The 21989-nt window shown below is 39.9% G+C and overlaps 1 protein-coding gene across 1 annotated transcript in view; it reads right to left on the reverse strand.

Annotated features, from left to right (window-relative positions):
- The window catches only part of MAGI2 (membrane associated guanylate kinase, WW and PDZ domain containing 2), a gene marked incomplete at its 5' end in the record, with an annotated part of 49136 nt that overhangs the window by 1765 nt on the left and 25382 nt on the right, over nt 1-21989 (reverse strand). The window contains 3 exon segments of the mRNA XM_009076544.1: nt 1-4; nt 6-27; nt 18692-18830. The exon segment at nt 1-4 is cut by the window's left edge and continues 1765 nt beyond it. Coding sequence (XP_009074792.1) covers nt 1-4; nt 6-27; nt 18692-18830 — 165 coding nt within the window.

Genomic DNA, 21989 nt, shown 5'->3' on the forward strand with positions numbered 1-21989 from the left:
AGGGAGCACTCCAGGAGTTTGGTTCGTCTGTTGTAACAACAAAGAGAAGGGAGTTAAGGGCATATTCAGCAGTACAGAGCATGTATTGCATAGGCACATGTATTCTGAGCAACACTGACACCTAAACCACCTACCAGACTTAAACCCCTCTGTTTTAGGTGAGGTGAAATTCCCAGTGGAGTTAAGAGGGATGAAAACCAAAATAATCTCCCCACCAAAAAAAAAAAAAAAGTCCAGGAGAAGCAAGAATCACAAAGCTGGTAACTGCAAATGCTGGAAACCTTGGTCTTTTTATCATACAGATTCTGCTTTCCTCTGCCTACATTAAATTATTCTTAAAATAATAAAGGCACGTGCTCATGAAATCAAATTGCCTCTTTTGTAGCTGTATAATGGATTTCTGAGCTGGGCAATATCAGTGCTGTCTCTGAGGACAAATGAGAAGGACTTTCTGCCATCTATTAAACATGTCCCTACAAGCATATAATAATTGACAAGAATTTGTAGCTCAGATAAGGTCATCATCGAATTCTGTCTCATATTTTTTCTAAACAGATATAATATTGCAGTGTTTATGGCCCCACAATTCTTAGAGAGTACTTACAAAGCTCTGCTTTTATATCACAGTGCTAGTCGCTGAGTCTCCTGGTTGTGCCTTTTGAATTTCCCCTGTTACTTAGCCCCAACACAGTATGGCTAGATTGTTCAGGTCCTGTTTAATTTAGCTAAACAGACATCTCCTTTGCTGAATCATGATGGTTTTCCTAATCCATTGGTACAAACCAGAGTATTCTGCGATGCCTTTCTCATGCATTTTTTTTTCTCATTTCTTTTGATTAGCATTCTGGCAGACAATGAATCCATCATGACTAATGACAGCATGACTCCTGTTCTTACCTGTCTACATAGAGGTTAGAGAAATCACTGAACTTGGCTAATGTTGTTTCCTATTTAGCACTATTGCCTGGCTTTGAGCTGTATGAGCAATAATCTGTCAGAGATGAAGGACTATTTTGGGAATCCATGGAAACGAGGTGGAACTTGTGGCAGGAGCTGCGTATTTCATGGGGGAGAAAATGTAACCTTCTAGCTAAAAAACATGCCTGGACTTCTGCAGGTCAAGACTAGTATCTCTCAGTGATATCAACTGCCCCTTAAAAGAAAATGTGTATTCTTCTCAGTGTACAGCTGCTTTCAGATGATCATGAAGACGCATATCGTCTGGAAAAATGGAATGGGTTCTACTGCCCAGCCTGGGATCTGCACTTTTAAGTTAATAGCAGCATTGAGTGACTGCTGTCTTGCAGATAAAAATAGGAGAGACAATAGTGAGGTGGGTGACGTAAACGGAGGGAGCAGCGCGGTTAGCTGAGGAGCTATTTATTTTCCCAGATGGTGTTTGTCATATGCTTTTGCATAATGAGCATATGTGTGGAGAGGATTAGCATTTGAGAGGGGTAGAAAGTACAAGTTCTGTGTAAGACAAATAAACATTGAGCTGGGAATCTAAATGGGCTGAGGGTCTCAACTGAATATATTAAAAAAAAAAGAAATCACACTTTCTTACCCTCCAGTTAAGGCTGAGTAATGTACCATCTGCTCCCTGCTTGGCACTTGAGCAAGAAAAAATAAAAGGAAGGCTCATGCATGTAGTCTTAGGAGTTTGGCTACAAAAAGCATTGACTTTGATGAGCTTGTTCCTTACTTCTGCTCTTCAGCACCACCCCCCTGGTAGAGGACCACAGTCTGTGTCTGATGGAGGAGGAGCAGACCCTACCCTAGCTCTTTTGAGATCTGAAATCCAGGGATCCCATTTTTCTTAACAGTAGACTCAGGGACCATGCATGGGGTCCAAGTCACTATGCCTTGTTCCCTAAATCTATCTCACGACTCCAATGAGCAGCATAAAGCTGCCTGTGTGCACCATCAAGGCACCTGAGCCAGCTCTGGACAATCCACCTTGAACTTCAAGTTCATACTTTTCATGGCATTGTCACTCCTCCCCAGGGTAGAGGTGGTGCCAAGGGTTGGCCAGACAGATGTATTTGTCTTAACGACAGTCTTTTTTTCCCAGTTGTCCATGAGATGTTTTTCACTGAGTGGCAGTGCAGAGCAATGAGCCATTATCCTAACTTCTGCTAGGCTCTGAGGGCTTCTGGTTACAGAAATCGTGTGTTACTTTGGGCAGTATCAGCTGCACACCAGTAAAAACATCAAATGGCCTGAAGCAGCAAGATGCTTTCAGGTAACAAGATTGTTTCCATGGAAAATGTGCCACTATGCTTAAGTCAGCTGTTTCTCCTCCAGGAGGACAAGCCAGGTGGCCACGATGCAAAACCAGAGTGGCAAACACCTCTTGTGGCTCCTCTGAGGCACCAAGGACAATATGGTACCATTTTTTTTTGTGGGACACTCAGAGGAGGAGACCTGGGAATGAGTGACCTGCTGTTTTATTCCCTAGAGATGAGAGAACTGATTTATGAATGGCTGTACCCCTAGACAAGTTTCCTTTTATTTTTCTCTTTTTTTCTCTCATTTCTTTTTTTTTTTTCTCCAAGAGGACAGAAAAACAACCAAATGTTGCAGAGAGAAATTGTATCATGTTAGAACAGACTTCAACAAAAGTGAAACAGGGTATCTTCCGCATGTAGTGATATATAAATACAGGTGTCTATAAGCTTGGATATGCCACGTTATATGCATTACTGTATTTTATCTCTACCCCAGAAAACCCTGAGACTTGGCCAACTAAGGTTGTAGCCACAATTTAAAGAGAAGTTTGGTAGTGGGAGAACCCCAGGTGGGACACTGGCTGCACTATGTTTAAAATACTTGCTGGGGAGGCACCTATATAGGTTGTATTTCCAGCAGTTGGGGGAAAAATCGCCATGATTTATATTCTGTGGCAATAAAGCACTTGCAAGTGAGAACTTAACAAAATGACTTTCCTTAAGGTTTAAGTACCATCAATCTGAGGCAGCCAAACCCCAACCTAACCTCCTTTTTCATTCAAATGAAATGACATGATGTATAAAGTCATCCTCAACTGTGGTAGATGTTGATGTCAACAAGCCACTGTTGGATTATGTCACTCATTAGAGAGAAGAATACTGATGTGAGGGTATTGTAACTGATTCCCCTCTAGTGTTTGAACATTATGGAAAAATATAAAAATTGCTAGAGAAAAGTGCAGTAATGTAAATAATTGGTTGTTCAAAAGAAAAACCTTTTTTTAAGAGCTGTGTTTAAGCCATAAGTGTTCATTGGGACTTGTTCAACCAGCACTAAAATGATTGCTTTTCCACAGCAAATACAAACAGGAGAAAAACGCAAAATTTCATCCTGCAGAGCAGCTAAACAATTTCTGTTTATGCTTATACTCAGGTTATAGCTGCAAAGTTACTAATATTTCTGATTTTTTTTCTGATAGTTTAAAGCTTTTTCTAAACCTTTGTGCTAATCGTGAAGATAACCTACTCCTACTGTTATTCCAACACATCTCAAAGGATTTTGTAAACATACTAAACCAGAGACAGAGTACCGATCTTACTTTTTTCCTCCCTTCACCTCTGGGAGGAACTGAAGTCAGTATCTGTTTACTAGAACATGAACTACTAATGCCCAAACAACTTGCAAGCAGATGAGAAGGATATCACATTCAGTTGAAACTGCTGGGGAGATTTAGGGACAATGTAGTTTTAAATTTGTTTCTGACTTTGCCACATCCTTACTGTGACAGAAACTGTTTTTGGAAGGCATACATCTCACTGAAGGCTGAGAGATGCCTTCCTCCCTTCTTTGAAGGGAGAAAATCTCCCTTGACCTACTAATTTAGACAAGATAAATGAGCTGAGAGCAGCACTCTGATCTGTCACTGCAATGGCATTTGATTTGGTGTAATTTAGTAGGTGTTTTCTGGGTGGCTTTTTGTTTCCACAAGCTACTGTCATGCAGGTTGGCAGCACTTCTCCATGGGATGTGTAAGAATGACTCATCTACGACCTGGCAAGGAGTAAAATTGCTAACTGAGTAAGAGACACTACAGACACAAGATCTTTAGCTTGTGGGAGGACAAGTAGGAGATGAACACAGCCCTTTTGGAGGAAGAGTGACAAGGGGAAAACATCAGGAGCAGAAGTTTCCTGTCTAAAGGGTTGGGGTTTTTTTTTATTTCAGGTAGAACTGCCACATACACGAATTGTGTGCTTTGCTATGTCAGCTTACACATGTTCAATGGAATGGAAATGAAGGTACTACTCTCATGTGTCTACATGCTATGGCCTTAACTACAGCCCACTCTTCTGCCTGGATCCAGTGCTTGCTGATGGCTTATGTCTGAACCACTAGCAAAAAAACTCTGGCTTTACTGCTAGTGGAGAAGAGGCATCTTAATTTCTGAGCATTGTCTAGGTACTATGTCAGAGGAAAGACCTTAGCCTACTGATAAGTTTATTTAACTTCCTGCATTATATTGTCCTTACAGGTTGCCTTTCCAAGATTCTGTCAAGTCTAGTCTTGCTGTTCATATCTTCTCTGCTGAGACCTCAGGTCTAAAGAAGTTGGACCTCTGATATGTGAATAGGTTCTCCCTTAGCACCAAAATATGGCTTAGTCGTTTATCAAGAATGGGATTTTTCATCAGATAAAATTACCCCTAAATTCTCATATTAATTTCTTGAAAATTTAATAGTAATGTTAAGAGTAAAAATTGCATCACATTTTATTACCTAAGTATAATAAAATCTCAAAGCCTTTTTAATTTTCAAATTATGTGAATAATGAACAATATATTAAAGCTTTGAATGCTTTCATTAGTCTGAAGGAAATGTCTAAGCAGCTGTTCTCATATCTTCCCAGAATTATTTTCCTAGGGAATCAAAGAGGTTTTGATTAAGTAAAAAATATGGTGCTTTATCTTTTTTTTTTCCCCACTTTTTGTCTGAAAGAATGTATTGCCAGGAGGTGGCAAACAGCTCCTACAGATGCTGCTAATAACAAAAATGGGACAAATTATCCCCTGGTGAGTATCCACTAATGTTGGCAGTGTTACACCAGGAATGCATTTGGCTCTTTCTCATTATAGCTTGACATGTCTTTGATGTTCTTGATTGCATTGGTCTCCTGCAGCTTTTCTTTAACGCTCTCTAAGGAGGGATATTTCGGAGTATATAAAGAATGTTTAATCTTTTATCCTAGAACATCCACAACCCAGGCATGCAGCACCCATTGTCTTCTGAAAGAAGTGATTCTTTGAGGTTATAATGGTTAGAAAAGCTCTTGGTACTTCATGTCCTGCTATCAGCCTCATGGAGACGTGACATGACGTGGTACCTTCTTCTCCAGCCTCTCCCAGAAGGTGAGTGGCAATGGGCTCTGCCCCCACCTTACAGGCTGCCTGTGCTTCTGGCTATAGACTTGCACTTCTTGTTCATTATTCAATATGCTGTGCAAATGTTTTCTCACAAATTGCAGTTTGCTTGGCTTAAAATGACACTTTGCTTGTGTCCTCTTCCACTGCACTTAGCCACATTCAGATCCCTTGACACCAACAGCTATGGAAGCAAACATCAATGGATTCAGGTGCCTTCTGCTGTGATATGGCCCTTCATTTGCTCAGTCACCATAGCACATCCAGGTGGAACAGCCTTTCCATCATTAGCACTGCTCTTTTGCTTCTCTAAGCTGTGATGGCAATGTGCTGCGGGTGCAGAGTGTTAATGTTATGTACAGAAATGACATACATGCCATAAACATTGAGAAAAACAGTTATTTTAGTATGTGAACTAACTTCTCCTTTCCCACACATGCAGTTAAATGATTAGTTTGGTATTTTGAAGCCTTTTGAGGCCTAATCTAATTTCTTGCTATCTTAGTGTAACTATATTCATTATACCACTTGCCTGTTTGTACTCAGTAATGTCATGGTGATTCTGCATGTTTAGAGTATCTTATAATCTAACTTTGAAGGTAGCTTTGATCAAGAGTGGAATCTTTCTGCTTTCTAGTATTTTGGTTTTCAGGCTTTGCACATTTGTTTTTGCCAAGTTTGAGAGTGGTTGGTCAGGGTAACCAGAGTTAGATAGCGAAGTCACAAAAGATTACAGGAGAACAATCATGCATATGAGCCCTGGCATCTTTTACTTCTACATTTTGTGCTTGGTGTTTTCAAAAAGCATATTTGGAGTATGAAACAATGCCAGACCTAGTCTTTCTGTCACCAAAGTCATTATGCCCTTTTATTTTTTTCACTGATGTAATATTGGAAGAGGTGGCACTATCACTACTCCTCCTATGTGGAGCTATAGATGTCCACAAGAACTGAAGAAATGTGACTGTAAGTGTAGTGTAAGTGATGAACACTTCTACCTATCTTCTCTGTAAACCTGAAATGTTTAATTTTACATCCAGAAAATGCAGTCATTGACCTATTCCAACACTGGGAGGCACAGCTCTACATCCTGCTTGGCTCAGTTCCCAGAGCCATTGATGCTCTGATGTCCTGTTTCTTTTCATGCTACTAATCATTACTGATGAGCATCAATTTAGCTCCTTTGAGTTCATGATATCCATCTTCCATTTAATGCTTTACCTAGATATTAAATGGAAGATGCCCTACATTTTTTTACAGCAGATATGTTGTTCATAGGGTCTTTGCAAGGGTCATCTGATGAGACTTTGGATGATCTCAAGTAAAATTCACATTCATCACCTTTTCTGTACTCTGCACAGAGGTTTGTTAGAGACTTGCTTTCATGTTCATAGATCTGATTTGAGAACTGTTGAAACACTTCAGAAAGAGCAGGTTGTTAGTTACACTTGGAAGACCAAATCTATGGAAGCTCAAGAGATGATACTGCTTATAACAGCTAAGGGAACAGACAGAAAGGGAAAATTTAAATGTGGGGCAGAGAGGGCAAACCTGTATTTTGCAAGGAAAAAACTTAAACAATCCTTTAGAAAAATGCCAAATGTTTACTTCAAACAAGAAAGCCACACATGTTCATTTGTGTTTGCTTTACTCTGTAGCAAACAGAAAACACTTTTCAGTTTTATATGTAATGTGTTCTTTAAATATGGTTAACAAAGAAACATGGGGAATGACTGAACTGACTTGGAGAGTTCCCATCCTTATTCTGCACTGGTTTTGTTCCTACATTATTATACCCTGGGCATCCTTGGTAAATCCCTTTCCCTGAGTTAGAACTTTAATTATGGCACTGCTTTACCAGTGTTTTACTGTCCTAACCACTAGGGATAATAATTTAATTGCCTCACAGAGTCAGAGACAGAGGTGTCTCAAAAGACCTCCAGAAATAGAAGTCAGCTCTTCTTTTGAACATGTACACAACCAGTGGAGAGCTCCTTTTGGAAAACACTTTTGGAGGCTGTGGATCAAAGCTGAGTGGATGAACACAGAGATCTACAACCATCATCCCACATAAGGCCCTTTTTAGCCAAGCACAGGCCACTGCAAGTAAGTGGCCTGAGAACTTTCAGGCTAAAACAGGAGATAACTAATGAATTCAGAAGCACTCAGGGTTTCTACCCTAGAGAGCAGGGGGACTGGGCTGTCTTCAGGACTCAGATAATCTTGAGATGCTGCTTTACCTTCTTCTGGTTGCTCTGCCCTTTTTCACTCCTTAAATCACATCCATAAGTAATTCACTGTGGTTTTGTAATAGTGGCTAAGCTCTGCATCATTTGGCTCTCTCCAGCAACATCAGTCACACCTTACAACAGGGCTGAGACTTTAACAAGGCCTTAACAATACGAAGGATAAAAAAATGATGATTTTTCTATGCAGAAAAGAGCTAGCCAAATCACAGAATGGGAAGAGGGGAAAATAAAGAGCCACATTTACAAACAGGCTGTGTTTCAGAAACAGGTAAATTAATGTAGTAAATCAGTTTGCTAATTAACTGTAATAGTCTTCTGGCTGTGAATCTTAAGGCCAGGTGATTATCAGTGCACAGTTTATCTCTCATTCCAAGACTCAGTTTAGTTTATTCAATAGATATGGATCTAGTAAACAGTCCTATCCATTAGATACTTAAATCATCAAGATCACTAATGAGTGAACTTGGGAAATCTGAATTTTTCTTTCAATCAAGTTAATCTATCTGCATAACTGTTCCAGCATTACTCACTAATATTGAACCAGCCAAAAATGAAGATGTGCAGCCTGTAGAGTGCTTTTATCCTCCTCACTGCCAGGACAGTGCTAAGTCTGTGGACAGCCCAAGTGCTAGTTGTGACTGATGTTGCTCTAACCATACATTTTCATTCACTTGGTCCTTCAGGTGGTTTGGTATCCTTTTTGAAGTGCTGAGCATCTCACATATCTATCAGATCAGAGCTACTCAGGCTAAAGAGCCTCATCCCTTCAGTAAGTAAGTTTTGAATTTTTTCTCTGTGGTCAGGCAATAAAGTAGAACTGCAGAAACCTCAGCAGTTCTCTTCCAAAGCTATGCTGGAAGTGGGAAATGTACACTGGAAGTTACTGTATAATTAAGAAAGATAATTAGTTTAAAATTAGTTTTTATTAATAGAATTAAGCTACATTAAGTCATAGAAGGTGTTCATAAATATGTTAATATAATATGTGGTATTAATGAAAAACATTCTTTAGAGACTGAATAATTTAAGAGCTGGATATTATACACTTAATTACACTTAAATATTAAAATTATTAATTATCACAGCTAAAATGGGTGTTAACAGTAGGCATCACATCCTGTCAGGTCAATAAATATCTGTCATTATGAAAAGTATGCAGATAACATATAAAACTCACTTAACAAGTGAGGAATTCAGAGCATTTTGACTGTATGTGAAATACCCCTAGAAAGTGGTTTCTGGTGGGCACTGAGGTTCTCACTCAAGAGCTCAGCAGGATCTTAAGCAAAACACATAACTTGGTTTGAACTCAGTCACAAAGCTCATGAATAAGTAGTCCCTTTCTGCTTAGGGTAGAAGCTGCAGAATGTTTAGTCTCTCTTCAGCAAACTCTTTTCACAGTGGAAGCCTCTGGGTACTGAAGGTGCAGAGCTGACCCTGGGACAACACTTTCTGTCAGGGCTGTTGTGCTATCTGAGATCTTTGGGATGCAGAGACAATTTTCTCTGAAAACTGCCTAATGAGATGGAAGTACATGAATAAATGAATGTCACATTGTAATATTCAGCTCCTAATGAGTAAACACAAACTATATGTTGTTAGAAAACCCAGATGTTCAAAATTCTGGGTTGCATCTGTGTTGTTGTTGCTCAGAAAAACACAACATGCTCTATGGACATGTTCATTAAGCATCAGGTGGAGAGTCAGAGTTACCTCATATTTCAGAGTGAGAAAAAAAAAAGCATTTCATTTTCTGAGGCTTTTTTTCCAAGCTAGGAGTAAACAAGAGGCCACAACCCCTGCTAACCTTTCCCTGTGGATGGGCCACAAAGCATCAGCCAGGATTTGTGAGATGGGCAGAGGCAGGACCAGCTGCAAGTCTCTCTATGGACAAAGCCTTCACCCTCCTAATGACTGGAGTAACAGATTTGTGTTCTCTGTGCAATCCTTTAGACCCATCATATTTCCAATGCCAATGATGAGAGGTCACGAGAGGCTCTGCTAGTTCAATGTGGGCACTGTAGCATCAGGCTGCTGGCAAAGCTTTTCTCATACAGCTTGACTGGGTGATGCAGGAATATTCCTGTATCAGTTGATACAGGACTAATGGTTTGTGCCTCCATCCTGATCCCTTTGATACACAACTCTCTGTGGCAAGGATACCCTCACAGATATGTGGGGAAGGTGACTAATTAAGCAATATTGCAGCAATACAGCCTTGCTGTTAATTGGGGGCCTGTGCTAACAAGAGGGACTGCGAAATGAGCAGCAGGAGAGGGATTTTCTGGAACATTACACTGCAACAGCAAAAGATTGGACTTAATCCTACAGCAAACTGTGAAGACAGTGTTACTGAATTCCTGTTTTCCCTATTTATCTGGATTACATGAAGAAAGGAAAAACTGATGCTGTGGCCACAGAGGGATGGCTGTGTCTTTCAAGTCCTGTCTTTTGGGTGCTTATCTTCTAGTATCATCAACTGGATGGAAATACAACAAGGCACAAAAATAAATGTTAGTAAAGGATTTGTGGGTGGGACTTTCCCCTTGTTTGGCTGTTAAGTCTGCTTGCCACTTTGAACAAAATCAGGGATAGTGTTTGTTCATCTGCTTTATTCACTGTAGTTTAGCTGTAATTATCTACACTTTACACCATATTAGTAAATCTACACCAGAATATTATAATAATTAAGCCTTAGTCATAAGAGAACTTGCTCAACAGCCTTATTAGTAAATCTTTGCTCAGATGTGGGGAGACACTGCCAATTTTGGTGTGGATTATAATGAGTGTGGATTACTGAGGTTCTGCTTTAACAATAATACTGGTAGTCAACTAGGAATTTTCTTCTTTAAAGTGCTTCTCAAGCATTAAATAATGAATCCCTTTAACACTCCCATGAGATAGGTAAGTAAATATTACTGTCCCAGTTATACAGACTGGGGGAAGCCTGGGTTAGAATGTTCAGCTAGACTGGCCAAAGCCACTGGGAGTGTAATTGCCAAAGCAATGTTTAGGAGTATGGAAAAGGTATTGCCTTTCTGAAAGCTCAAAATCATTGCCACAAAACTGAAAATGTCTTCCCATGTGTCCCTCTTTCTTTCAAAATTGTGTTTTCTATTTTTGTATCAAGGGACACCTATGTAAAAGGTCTACGTATCTTTTAAGATAGAAATTTGCTGCAGGACAAAAATAACTGTACACACCCCCACACACATCCACATCCACTGTTATTTAACAGAAGGATGTTCTACTTTTCTGCCAGCTGCTGCATATTTATTAAATACTTAAAAATATGTTTGTAAAGCAGGTTTTAATTTTCAATTTTGCCCTTGAATAGTTTTTACCCAGAGCAATAAAACATTCTAGAACCTTTGGGAGCCAATATTCAAATTGCCTGATGATTTTAGACCAATTTTATTAACCAGCATATTGGTTCATTTAGTTAGTCTTATTTTTTATTTTTTTTTCCCTTTTACACACCACAGGTTCCTGAAATTAAGTTGGTATTGCTAGAAATAAGAAGGTGGTATTGGAGATGCAGCAAAAAAAAAAAATGAATGTTTTCCACCAAGGTGGTCACAGATAGAAAGGACACTTTTCCAAAATGGCTATTGATTTTTGCACTCACATCAGATGAATGATACATGGGGTAGTTCAACTTTCAAGTAACACCCAACCTCAGCTCTAGAGATGTATCAAATCAGTGTTAAAAACAGGATAAATTGGGTTATCTGATCAGTACCCTGAACAGGTAGGACTACCTTCCACCAAGGTGGTCACAGATAGAAAGGACACTTTTCCAAAATGGCTATTGATTTTTGCACTCACATCAGATGAATGATACATGGGGTAGTTCAACTTTCAAGTAACACCCAACCTCAGCTCTAGAGATGTATCAAATCAGTGTTAAAAACAGGATAAATTGGGTTATCTGATCAGTACCCTGAACAGGTAGGACTACCTGGCTTCAAAGGACAGGCCAAGATGCTTTAGCTGTTTATTAGAAACATTAAAGCTTCAGACATTCTAACTGAGTTAAAAGAACTAGAAAAATGCAGTTTGCAGCAGACTGGAGATTTCTGAAGGATATAACTACATTCAACCAATAAAACCACATTATAAACTCCCTATTTTTAATCTATCTTTTCAAATATAAATGCAGTGGTCACTAATAAGGGCTACCATACCCATGGTGCATGTATGACTTGATCTGGATGTACCTTCCAAACCACCTGCATCTTTCCTGTGCTGTAGCTGAGTTCAAGTAATCCACCTGATCATTTTCCAGAAGTCAGTATTTATACAAACCAAAAATTCCTTAGGGAGAAATGTAGACCCAAACCAGCCAGCTCTATGATGCAATGGTGGGGCCTCTCCTAGGGCATGCTGGAATGGTCAACATATCACTTCTACATCAGGAAATCTGAGTCCTTGCTCAGTGCTACAACCACTGCTAGCACAGCCACATTTTTTGGTTGGGAAAAGCCCCATCCAAACAGGCTCTTTAGGAAAATCCTTCCCCTCTGAACTCTTTGATTAAAAATGCCTGAAATGGAAACACTTTATAACAAACATCATTTTGTTTGATCTGACTTTGCTTGTTTTTTTTAATCAATCAAGTATTTAACTTTTGATGAGAACTAAAGTGCTTTTCATTTCCTGGATACATTTTCCTGAAAAAAAAAATTCTGTCATAGCACTTTCTGCCAAATAAACCATGAGAACTATTCACAGCTGGATGACTGTGCAAAACTAACTTTAGCTATATTTATAGAGAATTTACATTTCTACTTATGTCAGGAAAAAGACTTATTTCCTGTGTACGTTGTGCTATAGGAGGAAAAAGAAACACGATGCCAGGAAAGTTGTGGTTATAAATATCAAGAATTTGCATTGGAACTTGTAAAATGGCCCTGATGTCAGCCTGGATATCTAACCTCATGATCTCTCTGAGCTACATTTGGTGAAGGACAAAGCAGAGGTAAGGTGAGAACACAGGGAATGGTACAATTCACATGTCTACAAGGTGAAGGAACTTTATGGCTAGGAGGTCTCTGGTGGTGACATATGCACTTGAACTACATGGGGACATTTCCAAATGGCCTCTAGGTGTGCCCAGCTCTCAAGCAGCGAAGTATAAGGACATGTCTGTGTCCAAAAAATCCTTATTTGTAGACATGAATTGCAAATATGCTCTAACTGGAAACACATTGATTGGATTACCTGAGTTTTCACACACAAAACTAGTAACTAAAGCAGAGCTTAGTGGCTGGGTGCTGGGGACAGGAATTCTGTGGGGAGGAGCTGCTCAAAGCTATAGGATTATCTTTGGGTATAACTGTCCTTATTACTCTAGCAAATATACTACACTGTGTGAAGTCAGCAGCAGACAGAGCCAAATGTGTCTGAACACTTCTGTGTTTTCTGTGATGAGGGCAATCAGTAAGAAAATAGAAGAAAAAGGTTTTCTTTTCCTTTGCTTTCCGGGTAACATATCTGGGCCATGACTCTGTATTACAAATTAGATGTATCTGAACAATACGTACAGTGGATCCGATTCTATGAAGAAAATAGCTTGAAATCAAGAGCAAAGTGCTTTGTGTATGCTCAGTATAGCCACAGGGTTTAATAAATGAATATTGCCTTACAACATGGTCCAAAATATCCTCAATTTGTCATTACTTATTCCTCCAAGAGGCTGCACATAAATATTTGAGATCAGCACCTAACTTCCACCTTCACATCACTAATATTTTTGCAAGCCAAGTGCCATAAAGGAGGGGAAAATTATGGCTTTGATTCTCAAAAGGTTAAGACTTTTTTACCTGGCAAGTCATATTCAGAGGATAAATTTCTGTCATGAGAAAAAGTGGATATATAGCAGACCTATGGCTCTGTTCCTGGCAGTAGCAGCAATGCAACATGCAGAACTCATTATTTAGGCTATTAAAAGGCATTTGTAGAATGCATATCTGCTTTGATGCCTAAGACAATCAGTTGTGAATGGAAAGTCAAATAGTATAGAGACTATTAAGCAAGCTAACATGTAAGAAAGAGTTGGAACACACTCTATCAACAGTTGTGAGAAACAAAAGCATATTAGAAAGATATAATATACATGCAGAGTTTACAAACCGTGTCTTTAGGGTGGCCCAATAAGTAGAAATATGGGGACCCATGCTTGTCACTTTTCATGCACATGGAGAGACTGGAAGGTACCATTCCTAAAGGAAGGGGAGGAACAGCCTAGGACCAATCATTAGAATTAACAGAACCAGTGACATACAGATATTTCACTATTGTTAGAGCAGAGAAATCTTAGTAAGTTTAGAACAACTGAGTAAAAAGCTTATATGTAACAGGAAAGAAGTATTTCTGTAAAGCTAAGACAAATAAGCATGCTGTAAGTCTAAATATTAGTGGATGACTGAAACTACTGCACAGATATATTCAGGACATAGATTCACCTGGACTATGGGTATGGAGTACATCTTGAGGTGCTTCCTGAAGGAGTCATAACAGATCAAAAGCAAAGGGTTTAATGCATTTGAGAGCAGTGCCAATTCATTTGTATGAAAAATTCCTTGTATTGGTAGCGACTCTGACATTTTCTGGGTTTGCTGGAAACAGGAGATAAGAGTTTCTTCAAGGCCCTTCAAAAAACTGGCAAATAACTTTATCAGTTAACCATCAATTTGTGTATTCTGAAACATGACTTCTTGCATACAGAACTCTTCCTCCCTTAAGCAGCCAAAACTGAACCTAAACTCTAGTTCTGTAAAACCACCTGAACATCATGAACTCATGGGGTGACTTTTGTACATAATTTAGCATCGTGTGAAGCAACAAAATTCCAAAAACACACAATGCAACCCCAGGACATGCCTTTTAATGAAGCCCAAAAAAGCAAGGGGAGAGAGGGAAAGGGACCATTGTTGTGTGAATCCATAAAGCACCAACCACTGCTGTGATGCAGATTCCTTGTTCATTAAGCCCCAATGATTCCAGTTCTCATGTGTCAGTATCACACTTGGACCCAGCATGCTCAGGGCCAGATCCAGACTTCCAAGACAGGGCAAAAGAAAAATTTTCCAAAATCTGTGAATGGACTGGACTCTCTAAAATGTACAACTTTCTGCAGAACCTCTTAAACAACCTAAAAGTAAATGAAACTTGATAGAAAACTGGTATCAAACCTGACAGAAAGATGATTTTGTAGTCCTGCTGTGAAAGCAGGAAGGGGAATGAATTAGCTTCTTCTAGATGTTTTTCACAGGTGAAATTCAGTGGGTTTGCTCACTCCACAGTGCCAGACAGAAAGCAGCTGGGGCAGGGGGTTGTGCCTTGCTGGAGTCTACCTACAGGTGTTTACCATGCCTCAGCCTCCTCCACCTTTGCACCCTGTTTGCAGTTATTTGGTTGTAAGACTTGTTGCTTTCAGACACTTCTAGGAACTTACACATTTTAATGTAGCTTTGAGCAATGAAAGCTCCAATCAGGGAATGCTAGGAGCAGTAAGCCAGAAGAAACAAGCTGCCAGGACTGCTGGGACTGAGAATGAAACATGCCAGGCTTTCCTAGGGACCTTCCTGCACAGATCTTTAGAGAAAACAGTAGTTGTGCTCAGAGAAAGCTGATCCACCATTAGAGGTAACTTGCCTCTTGCAGAACTCATTGCTGGATAGAGAGACATTTGTTAGTTTAACTTCCTCTTTAATTTTCCTGTTTTGGGACTTTGTGAACAGCTTTCCTACATTTTGCCTTTGGGGATGACACTACATCCCAGTGTTTGGCTATGCAAAATACATGTCCTTCTCATGGTGTTTATACAGCTATGGCTAAGGCCTGAAGTACGTGAGGATCTGTAATTAGGCTCCCACAGTGTGAACAGACAGATCTTTAGAAGTGCTGCACACCAGGAGCACCTGCTGAAGTCAGTAACCTCTTAGGTAGATGCATACACAGGGAATTAGGCAGTCAGTGCAAGAAAAGCCTTGGTCTATCATTTTATCCCAATTATTTTTAATGCCAGTCTGAGAAGTGCTCAGTGCTACAGTGATGACTGTGAGTTTTGTGTCCTGTGACATGTGTGAAACCTCACGCTCCCTCCAGCCAGACTTCATGGCCATAAAGTATGTTTTGGGATCAGGATTCCCAGCAGCGCTTCCAGCCTTTCTTGCACAGCAATATGATTTCTTACTATGACTTTGTTCTCTGGAGAGCACAGCTGGCAGGCTATTTCCTCCAAAACATGATGCTGCTGTTCTTCGGGTTTGGATGAGCTGTGATAATTCACCATCAGTGGAAGCACAGCTCCTCTGGCTATCCTTATCCTCAGAAAACATGTTCTGAGATGCTGAGTGATAAAACACCTGTTTTCTAAGCTTCTTCTCTTGCACCCTGCGGTGAAATCAGCTATCGTTTTGGAACATTAATCATATCTGTGCTTCTTCCCTTACATTCTGGTGCTACTGTGCCTGCAACAAGGGGATTTCTGCTTCTGAAGTGCTTTGGCATTTGTTTACAAGCAAAATCAGCAGCTGGTGTTGAGGTAAACGATGCATTTGCAGCACACTTTATTTCTTACCCTAGGTTTGAACAGTGCTTCAGCTCAGCCAGAATTTTCTAAGATGTACTTGTAGGGACAGATTTCTAGGCAGTATAAACTGACATAACTCATTCAGGAGATTTACATCCTCCCATGAGTTGTGCTTTGTTTCTTCCCTGACTGCTTGCTTCTTTTCTTTCACAGATCACTTTCTTACCATTGATGATATTTCCTTAACACTGCTTTTACTGATGTTTATCACATCATCATTCAAACACTGAAAGACAATCATAGAATCACAGAATCATAGAATTTAAGGGTTGGAACAGACCTTACAGATCATCTTGTCCCAACCCCCTGCCAAGGGCAGGGACACTTCCTCACTAGATCAGGTTGCACAAGGCTTCATCTGCAGACACTGGATGTTCTCCTTTGCTGTAGGTCGTGTGTACACTGTGAAGGAACTCCTGAACATTTTTACTGCTTTTTTGGTGCAGTGGGACAGCATGGCCTTCAAGCACAGCTACTTAGTTCTCCTCTTTAAGGAACTATAAGCTGGGAATGCAGCTAGGAAAATGGTCTGATTAAACAGCACTTTTACAACTTTTATTTCTCAGTAATCTTCATTTTTACACAACTCATGCTAAGTATCCCAAATGCCTCTCCAAATTATGAGCTTGGCTTTAAACAATCTCGTGAAAGTCACATTGTTTCTTTCTATCAGCACTATAAACTGTCTGGATTTCTAGTGGTTTATCTATGTATTTTCTACTCATGATCTTCTGGGAAAGGGAAGGCTCATGCACATTTGCACCTTTTGGAAGATCTGTTTTCCCAGTGCAATGCTATTTGCACTGAAGTCTTTTACATCTATTTGAATTTTATTATGATTCTGGAATAAGGTACACATTTATAAATAATGGAGATTTATTTTGGATTCATTCAAGTGCCATTTAGAACTGTGATCTTAAGAAATCCAGATTTGGAGTGGGTCTGAATTGCAATAGATTCTTGGCTCACAGCAGCCTCCTGGACCTACCTTAGATTAAACTGTTTTCTGAGGAACCAGAGAACTGCTGGTTTGAGAATGATTAGTTCAACATTTCTTTGTTCTTTCATTAAAAATGATGCACCTCTTCCCACAAAAGAGTTTTGGAGGTGATCTGAGTTTCTGTTGGAGGATTTTACACTGGTTAAAATTGATATTAAATGTCTTCATACTGATTTATCAGAATCCCTGAAAGACATTTTGGCTTTGTTTCTCCTCACCAAAAGTATAACTCACTAACTTTATCACCAGCTGAGTGGGCTATGGCCCATCCTTTCTGCCCTTTTTCAGAAGCTCTTGAAAGCTGGAAAAAATGTGACATACACATTCTGAGTATTGTCTCAGCCACAGAATTGGCTCTAGTTTAGAGAAGAAAATGATGCAATTACCACGTGTACTGACAGCCAGCAAAGCCCTGACTTTCAGTGGAGCTGACTTTAACAGAGGTAATGAATTTATGTTGGCAAGAAAGACTGACCTGAACCTACAGTTAAGCCTAAGTATTACTTTGAATTTTCATGTTACTGTGATTTCTGATCCTAATGGGAAAGGATGTTGGAACTTCAAAAGTAACATTAGAAAAGTTTAATAGAGTTTTGGACCTCCTAGCATAAAGAAGTCAAGGACTTCTCATTAAAAACTAACCCCTTTCCTGAGAGATTTAAGGCCTAGAGGTGCGTATCATAGAATTTATGTAAATACATGACATTGTCACACTATACTGTAAGGTAAGCCCTGATTTCAGTTTTAAAAGAGAGCTTTCTCTCTTTGAAATTACCTTTGGATAATTTAGTTTTAATTCTTGTCATTTCAGTTATGAAATAAGGTTTCTATATTGTCTAAATGACTCACACTTTTTGAAGCACTCAAAAAAGTCCCAGAAGTCCCTCTGAAGCAAAACATGAGAAGAATGGATCCTGTTTTCTCACCACAGTGAGCAAGTTCTCCTTTTTTATTCAGAATTGTCTTCTACTTGTCTTCTACTGTGTATATTGTCAGAGGTAATATAATGGGTGAAGTTGTCAAAGAAAGAAGTACATTCTTGTAATGCTTTGAGTTTCAATCTGAGCCACTCAATTGCATGGTAACAAGATCATCTGCTGTGAGTCAAAATGTGCAGAGAAGTACCAATAAAGGAAGAAATGGAGAGTTTTGGGACAAATCAGCAACTCCCAGCACACTCAGAGATGTCCCCTAATAGGTTAGAAGTGCTTCCTCCAATGCACATCTTATAAGCCATCACTTGTGTCAGGAGGGCAGCAGAAGACAGTGATGTACACACATCTATGGTCTTGAGCCAAGGAAACACTTAAACACGTGAGTAAGTGCAGCTCTACTCACGTAAGCACTCCAGCCCATTCTTAACGTGCCCCAGGAAATTACAATATATAAATAGCTGCAATTGCTACTTAACTCAAAAGCAACATCATTCATTTATAAGTTCATGCACATAGAAAAATGTAAAGATGAAAACCCACCATATTCTGGGACCTGGCCTGTTCCACGTTTCAACAACAGTCGCACTCTCCTGCCACCAGACTTGATTAGCTCTATTGCTCTGGCATGTGTCATGTCCCTTGTGCTTTCTCCATTAATTTCAATTATTTGATCTCCTACCTGTCAGGTAAGAAGAATATTGAGTCAGACAGAATTGCAGTAAAATGAGCGTTTCAGAAAGAGACATATTCAATGGATCACAGGTTACCTGAATGACAGACAGACACATCAAGGTGAATTTGTTCCTGTCTGTCTGAGGGATATTACTGGCACATCAAATAACCTCCAAAGTGGATTTTGAATATGGTATATCAAATGCTGCTTGTCTTCTACTGAAATCAGTGCAATGCCTTTGTAACCTGCCTCACATCTACATGTAAGAGGTTTTTGTTGAATTGCTTGATACGTTGTGATCACTGGAACACTATCCATGGTACACCTTAACTTATGGTGTTGTGTGAGCCTGAGAAGAACTTTGTTGCACTTCACTTGCTGTTTTTATTGAGGAAAAAAAAAGAGGTTCAAAGCACAAATACAAACTTTCATCGTTTGAATAGCCAAAACTTGGTAGTAAAATTTCACACCAAATTAAGAGCTGCTATGAAGCATGGTATTAAACAAAGTTAGTGCTATGACACAGGACACACAGGTCTGCTGGAGTTCAAAGACCATGCTTTGAACTGTTTAACCACAGAAGTGTTTTTCTGGGAGCAAGCACAGCCCATGGGCTGAACTGTCTAGTTAAAGCAGCCAACTTCAGGGCTCTGATTATGGATTTCTGCCACTCATCTCCTGACCAGCTTTCCAGACAGAGTTACCTTCATTATTATTTTTTCTGCCTCTACTTCTACAGCAGTAAAATGTGGCACTGATGACTGCATCTCCCATCCACCCCAATGCCCCTCCCAGCTTTGCCTCCAGCCTGCATCTTTTGGGTTTGCCTGGCTTTCCACGCTGGAAACCTTCTCCCTGAGTAGGAGAGTAGTTGTTTTCTGCTGTGCTTGGTCAGCGTGGCAGACAGGACATGTACAGCTTGTTCAGTGCTGTGACACCACAGCCACCTGTTTACTTTGAGAGAGGGTTAAACAAAGAACATGGTGAGTGTGAGTCTTGTGTTAGCAGCACCATAGCCTTTGGAGTCTGTTTTGCAGAAGCCTCCCAGCCCCATTGAAGGGTGAGCTGGGTGAAGCTCAGCAGAAGGGATGATCTCCTGGTGCTGGTTGAGGTGTGGGTCCAGGTGAGGTTCAGCAAGCTCATCTGTCAGTGCCAGAGAAACACATCTGTTCAGCAGAAGGTATGGCTACTGTGTGCACTCAACACACTGAGCAGCAATGCCTACACATCCTAGAGAGGGTTTTAAGGAGATTATACAGCCTTCAAGACAATGAGCACTTCCTTTTCCTCTTAGAGGACTATCTTAACAAAACCAGCTCTTAGCTGGCCTTGGACACTGAAATGTTTTCTGGTTTGTATGTTTTCTTTGCTACTATTGTATTTCTGACAGCTAAAAGTGTCAACACACTGAGCAGCAATGCCTACACATCCTAGAGAGGGTTTTAAGGAGATTATACAGCCTTCAAGACAATGAGCACTTCCTTTTCCTCTTAGAGGACTATCTTAACAAAACCAGCTCTTAGCTGGCCTTGGACACTGAAATGTTTTCTGGTTTGTATGTTTTCTTTGCTACTATTGTATTTCTGACAGCTAAAAGTGTAATCCTTCAGAGGTTTTCCTTCCATCCTGAGTTTGAAATGTAGTACTTACCAAATAAATGTGCACAATATGAAATGTCAATAAGACTCCAAGTATCCAATAAAACTGAAAGGGGTGTCAAGAAGTTATCTAGTTCCTACTTTTGTTCAGAGGCAGAAAGAATGCTCCTAAAAGCACTATGGCAGTGTCTCTCAATAGGAAATCATACTTTGTCAATAGGAGCTGCAGCCTATTTAGGAATGCTCCTAGGATCCTGTATGCAGTCTATGCTGGTACTTTGCTTAACTAAAACCCCATTGATCCAAATAAAATCCCTTACCCTTGCTATTACACTTTGTAAATGGTGCAGAATGCTCAGTGGGGAAAAAAAAATCAGGATTATTTTGTGCAGAAAGTCCTTGTTTTTGAAGAACAAATTTCTTCCTTAGGGGATTTTCTCTGCTAGGAAAAATGCATTTGGTTGCACAGTCCCCTATTTAAAATGTTTCTGGCAACCTCCAGGCCACAGTGATGCATAGCATAGGTGCACTCTGGGTCATGGTGAGATCTCCCCCAGGTCTGGCCATGCAGAGCTCTCTGCACCCCCTTGACTTTTTGAGTGGTTGGTAGAATGCAGTCGGTGCACACACTCAGAGCAAAATTAGAAAATCTGTGCTGCCACTTCTGTAACTCAGACAGGAGATGGATTTGTAGCATTCCCACAAGGATAGCAGTCAGGCCAAATACAGGCAAACTTCAACCAGTTTGGGAAAACCTGTTTCTAAATGTCATGAAACAATTAAACCCCAGTAGAAATCCTGAAAATGTAAACTCAGGCTCTCCAAAGGCTTAAAGACAGCTCTTTGTTTTGTGTCATGTTGCCTTGGTGGACCATATTTTGCAGAAGGTATTGAAACAATTCTTGTTAGCATGTTTAGAGAGAAGTGACAGATTAGACCAAATGAAAGAGGTGTTTTTAACAGCCCTTAATAAGCAGCCTTTAAAATGAGTGCTGAAGGCTGTGTAGAGAGTGTACAGACCTTCAAACAAAATTCTCTGCACTCCAGAGCAGAAACACAGATTTTAATACACTTTAATACGTAAAAAGGTTAAGTTAATGTCACATTTTTCCCTTGCTGTTTGCCTTTCTTCTGTTTCCATTGGTCACTATGCAGGAACTATCTCGCATTAGTGTAACCTTTTCTGTATTTCAGTGGATTAAAATACTTTTGTTCTCTGTAGGCAGCAGGTAGCTGATTTGATAGTTCCTTTCATTGTAACATACTATGTGCAACTAACTTGGGCAAGCTTAAAAAAGGGCAGCATCTTGGGTGTGTGATTGAGGGAGAGGAGAGAAACAAGTCTGCAAAAATTAGGTGCTCTGAAATCTACATCAGAAAGTGTGAGACCAGAGGTATAATGAAGAGTTGCAGGAGTAGTGGGTTAATTGTGTTCCATGCTTCTGTGTCTTGTGGCTGACTGATGTGCAACTGAATTACACTGTCTTTGCAGCACAAACCCAGCCCTGATTAGATAAGAAGAACAACAAGGAAGAGAAAAGTTGCCAACACTCTTATCCTGAGAAAA

The sequence above is a fragment of the Acanthisitta chloris genome, unplaced genomic scaffold (genome assembly GCF_000695815.1).
Source record: "Acanthisitta chloris isolate BGI_N310 unplaced genomic scaffold, ASM69581v1 scaffold3436, whole genome shotgun sequence".
Lineage (NCBI taxonomy): Eukaryota > Metazoa > Chordata > Aves > Passeriformes > Acanthisittidae > Acanthisitta > Acanthisitta chloris.